This window comes from Triticum urartu, chromosome 6, assembly GCF_003073215.2.
Source record: "Triticum urartu cultivar G1812 chromosome 6, Tu2.1, whole genome shotgun sequence".
Taxonomy (NCBI): Eukaryota; Viridiplantae; Streptophyta; class Magnoliopsida; order Poales; family Poaceae; genus Triticum; species Triticum urartu.
In genome coordinates, this window is record NC_053027.1 from 6481155 (window position 1) to 6487071 (window position 5917).

Below are 5917 nucleotides of genomic sequence, written 5' to 3' on the forward strand. Positions count from 1 at the left end.
ACTAATTGAATCAGCGCCATGCTGGAATCTGTCTTGCAATGTTCTGTTGGTTGCATTCTTTGATACTGCATATAAAAATATGGCTACTTGCTCTTGCACAGAGATGTACCTTGCATCCTGGAGAAGGTGATTTTCACGCAGTTTTTGTGCTAAAGCTTGAAAGATTGATCTCTCCATATGGAACCTCCATTCACATAGAACCTCATGGCCAGTAAGAGCTTCATGCACATAAGTAGCTCCATTCAGGATGGATGTATGTATTGCTCTCCTCTGAGATGATTGGGATGAGCTACCTTGTAATGTAGGGAGTATGAAATGTACAAAATCATCTTTGTTTCTTGACCGTCGGCTGTAGTTTGGATCCATTCAGCTTTAGGAATGAATGGATTTTGAGGTTATATAGCAAGAGAAAGAATGGACTATGTGTTCCTAGAGAAGTTCTTACAGGGGAGGAGGAGAAGAAATGACAAGCAAGTTGCTAGCAGTGCATTGTATGTGCTTATATAGCAAGAGAAAGAAGAAGCAACGGCTAGAGAAAGCAACGGCAAGAATGCAGTGACAAGTCATATAACGGCTAGTTCTATTTCCTAGAGAAGTGTGCAGATTTCAAAACTTGTTTCCTTTGTTCAGAACACCCCATTAGGTTCCCATTCCTCTTTTTGGAAGCCTGTAGGTTTCCACTTGGCACTCCATCCTATACCTATGCATTTTTCAAATCCTTTGTTTTATGAACCCACGTCCCGAACAGGGCCTAAATGGGCCCCTACTGTTTGGACCAAACAGGCTGGACCTGAATGATATGCTCAGTCACACCGACACTCCCCTGCCCCCTCACTTCACTCGCTCCAGTCTCCAGCCACATTGAACGCAGTGGCCGGAAGAAGTGACAGGCGCCGGGATTTCACCGGCGATCTGAGCCCGTCCACGGCGACCTTCGTCTCCGTCTCCAGATCCGAGGTTAGCCTATCTCCTTCCCCGATCTATTCTCCTTTTTCCTCTCTTTTCTTCTCTTGTGGGGATGGGGATCAAACCCTAGCTAGCTTAGCTGCCTACAAATTCCCCCCTTAACTAAATACTCTTTCTACAATTACTTTCTACGGCAGTGTTCAGCAAGGAGGATAGAAGATGGATGCTGCTGCTGAGGAGTCTCCCCGCCGGTGGCCATGGTAAGTTCCAATATCCAAGGTGCACTCTGTTTCCATGGTTGGTGCACTTTGTTTCCATGGTTGGTGCACTTTGTGTCTGTGATGGATGGACGAATGCTGCTGTACGTCCATTATCGGCTGCAGCAACAACATTATTCGTTCAAGAAATTGGTCTGATGCCCATCTCCATTTGTTTTTGTGGCTGCTGCCCATTTTGCAGGGTCGTACCATTTGTTGATGGTGAGACAGAGCAGCCAGCCAATGCCGTATCCAAGGTCCTCTGCGACGACAACCTCCTTAGGGAGATCATAGTCCGCGTCGGCTTCCCAACCACCCTTGTCCGTGCCGCCCTCGTGTGCAAGCGCTGGCTCAGGCATGCCGCCGACCCTGCCTTCCTCTCTCGTTTCCGCAAGCTCCACCCACCCTCCCTCCTAGGCTACTACTTCTCTGAGTGGTCGGTCTCGTCGAAGAATCTAGGTGCTCCACCCTTTCACCTAATGCTGCCTCAGCCCCTGCTGCAAGAGTCTTTTGGCCATGCCCCCATCACCATCCACCTTTCTAGTCCACGCTTTGTCCCGATGCTACCTCAGCCCCCAGAGCTTGCCACTGTCATCCGTCACCTTGCTGACTACAGGTTCGGTGTCCACGATGACACTCTACTGATCAAGCACTGCCATAACGGCACCATCTTCACCCAGCATGACAAAGGAGAAACAGAATTGACACTTGGAGTGCACCGCCCGCTGTGCCCTGAGAGAGGTATGCCTATCGTCCCACCATTCCCATGTGTGGAACGCAATCTCCAATGGTTTGGTGCAATGCTCTCCAAAGAAGGAAGCAACGGTGGCTTGTCCTACCTGTATGTGTTGGGTACCAAGGACTTGGGAAAGTTCCTGGTGCATGTGTATGTGTTGCAAGATGGTGTTTGGTCCCTGAATACCTCGGCCACATGCCAGCCCTGTCTTATCCATTGGGAACCAAAAGCTGTGCTTGTTGACAACAAAATCTATATCCCGGCCCGCAACAATGACAACATTTTTGTCTTGGATTTGATGACCTCAACTTTCTCCACAATTCAGCTCCCACAAGGAGTAAGCTATAACTATTTTAGGACCATGCTGTCACCGGCCGATGACGCTTCCGGCGTTTATCTCATCCATGTCAACGGATTTGAACTTCGCATATGGCTCTCCAAGGGGAACAGCTGGTTACTGGTCGATACCATTTGTTTGAATATGTTAGATCACACGCTTGAGGACGACCATAATGCAAATGTCCGGATAAGCCAGGTTGAAAACAATGCTGAGTTTGTTTTCTTGAGGATGGGTGGATGCACACTCTATCTGGACGTCACGAGCAAGACACTGTGTAAATTGCATGAGAGGACAGAAAATGGTCGACATTTCAGTGATACCAAGCCTTTTATGATGATTTGGCCACCCATATTCCCTGTGCTCAAGGATGATCCTGCAAGGTTTGCTTTTTGAACTTCAGATATCTGTATATCTGTATATTGCTCGTGTTGAGGCCATGCTTTTTTCCCCTTTTAAACAACAAGTGGCTAGTCCAAGCTAAGTCAACGGTGGGTAGTCTGCTTGTGTGTGAGGCACTTATCCTTGTATGATTGGTTTTCTTTTACTGAAATACCTACTATGGAATGGAAACAAGTGGGTCTGCAATATGACGGAATTCAAGTTGTACTGGTTGTAGCTTTTGATAAGAACAACATATGTTTCTGGACCAAGTTGATTCTTTTTAGTTTTTATTGTTTATAGCATGGACCTCTAGTTTTGTTGTATCACTTCTCTTGTATGTTTCTGTTGTTGCATGCTACAAATTGTTCCTACAAAAGTAAGCCTAGTCTTGTTATCATGTTGCCCACCGTATAAGAGTTGAAAGATGCTCAATCTTGTTAACATATTGCACACTCTATTTTCTTGTCTTGTTATATTATCGCAAACCCAACAAGTGTGGAATTCTGACTTCCTGTTTCTCGAATATAATCACGGTGTAATTTTCTGCTACATACCTTCAAACTCTGAACCTGAAGACATGTACTTTTGAACTCTGGACCTGTAGCAATGTGAGATGGATAACACTTGTTTTTTCATGAATGTTATTTAGTGGATCGTATAAATATTTCTTGAACCACAAGCTGAACGTAGGTACACAGGGTATGCTTGAACTGATCCATGGTTTGTGATTCAGATATATAATAGCGGCTAGCCCAAGCTAGCAGTGGGTAGTTTGAGTTTGTGTGGCATTCTCCTTCTATGGCCAGAATTTGTTTTACTTGAATACAAAACATAAAATTGAAATGTGTCCCTCTTGGATATGAATGCATTTAATTTGTACTGATGTTGTTATTTGAAAAAAAAAACTGTAATTCTGAACCAAATTTGCTATTCAGATTTCTCAGCACAAAAGAAACTATATTGACAAACGTTGTTGGGCACTTTTCTTGTTAGTACATCTGATATGTTGATGCTTAAAAAATCTGATAAGTTGATGCTTAAAAGTGGTAAACCAAATGGATACTATCCTGAACCTCCTCTGCTTTCTCTGAAACAGGGATGCCATGTGAAGAAAAAGGATACGTGGGAGCTTTTGAATGGCGAGTGACAAAGTCTCCAGCAAGGAAGAGAAAAGAGCTTCATTTCCTTGCTTGCAATTCTAGTAACTATCTTTGTTATAACTTGTAGAGTAATGGATTAATTAGGATGTTATGTATCATGTAACCGGAGCATGTACCCATATCCTGTATCATGACAACTGCTTGTGACCCAGGTCTGTTTTGTGAAGAAGACTCTCCGTTCATATGTTTATTAATGATATTGTCTGATCCGCTTGGGTCGCAGTGTTGTGTTTGCTCTACTGGTGATGTACAGTATTTGTGGAATTGGTCTTGTTGTTCACAATTGCTGAAAATCTGTTTCTGTTAGCGATACTTCTTTATCTCTATTTCAACTGGAATACTGAAATGTTGCTTTGAGGCTACATAGGTTGATTCAGGAGTGTTTTTTTCTTCAAGGGAGGTTGATTCAGGAGTGTTTGTGATTCAGGAGAATGTAGTGATGAATGATGAACAAGCAGAGTTGTAAGAGAAACCTCAAGAGGCAAGTGAACTCAGTAAGAGTATTTTGTCAATCCAGTAGCTAGTCAGACTGAAGTATGAATATTTTCTAGACCACTTCACTTGGTCAGCACTGAAAAGTTCAGATAAGGAGTGTCGTTATTTAAGTTTCTAGCTGCGGTAAATATTCTCATCACAGTCACCAGGAGGAAACACTGCATCCGTCTATGGATATACTCCTATATAGCTTGTCACCAACTAGACTAGTACACTTCACAACGTCCAAACTCAAGTATATAATTAGACTTCTAAGATGATAAATCATGTAAGCTCATACCTTCGAACAACTCAGGCATTTTGATTCTGTACATGCATGATTCAGGCAATTGGGCGGAAAAGATACAGAAAACTTTGGACAGCATACAGCTTGAAAGACGTCTGCTTCGGTACAACACCACCCCCCCCCCCCCCCCCCCTGCTTAACGTATAAGGGCATTTTGGGCATACGGTGCTTAACGTATCCCGCGCCATATGCGGCATGCCCATATAGGTAGAGCCGAGCGCACGGCTCGAGCCGATACGGCCGGCTCGCATCTACCCTCTCCCCGTCGCGCGAAACAAAAAAACCACGACCTGCGTTGATCACGCGGCCCGTTCCAACGTCGCCCCGCCCCGCCGATCGCCGCCCTTACCCGCCGATCGCCACCTTTCCCCGCCGATCTAGCCGTGATCACGCTGCCAATTCCAACGTCTTCCCGTCCGGCCGATCGCCGCCTTTCCCCGCCGATCGCCGACCATTTTCCCCGTCTTCACCCGGGATCTGACCGGCGCGGACGTTGTTGGAGTCGCCCGCCGTACGTGATGTCGCCTCCGTGCAGGTCGTCGTGGTGACGTGGCCTACGTGGACGCCGTCGCCGCATGCAACTCCGTGATCAACCTCTCCGGGAACGTCCTCGCCGTCCGCAGCCACGCCAGGCTGGCCAAAGTGCACGTGCACGCCATGTAAGCCGTCTAGTTTGTCAAAAAAAATTGTATCTGTAAATAATTATGTGCAATCACTTGTTAGATAAGAAGTTGTCATCTGTATGATCGTAGTACATTTAATTTGATTTAAAATTGATAGATCAATTTTTATTATAATATTGCAGTGTTGGTTGTGAGATCATTCAATGGATAAAGAAACTGCATTTACGGATCTGTTTTTGGACACGAGTGAGTGGGATGGTAGCGATACTGTTGATCGTACGAATGGTAATGATAGTAAAGATGATGATGATGGCAGCGACAATGAATCCTGGTCGTCGTACGATAATTTACCTGAGGAGGATTTTCAAAAGAAGGAGGAGGGTGCTTGTAGTGAAAACGTAAGTGTCGTGTACAATCTTTTCGTCGGACGAAGAAACATATGGTACTTACATGTGCATATGATTTTTTTTATGTGCAGGAGGATATTGACGTCCAGAACGAGGAAAATCATGGTGTTGAATCTTTCGCGGATAACATAAGCCAGGTTCGGTCCAAAATTTAAGATGTCATTGAATAATAAAAACTTGTTGATGACAACTTACACTTGCTTATGTGGAATATTGTAGGCTAACTTTGATGGTTGGAGTGGTGATGATGAATATGAGCATGAGGATGGAGCTAATATGGACATTGAGGAAGCTGAAATCCAGCAATCGTGCGCTTGAGACACAGC

At 44.9% G+C, this 5917-nt stretch overlaps 1 protein-coding gene across 1 annotated transcript; it reads left to right on the plus strand.

The window, feature by feature from the left end:
- The first annotated feature begins 825 nt into the window (after positions 1-825).
- On the plus strand, positions 826-4000 carry LOC125515744. The gene is made up of 4 exons (XM_048681249.1): positions 826-957; positions 1104-1166; positions 1366-2619; positions 3717-4000. The coding sequence occupies exons 2-4, from the start codon at positions 1126-1128 to the stop codon at positions 3727-3729; spliced, it is 1308 nt and encodes a 435-aa protein (XP_048537206.1). The 5' UTR covers positions 826-957; positions 1104-1125; the 3' UTR covers positions 3730-4000.
- Positions 4001-5917: the final 1917 nt, after the last annotated feature.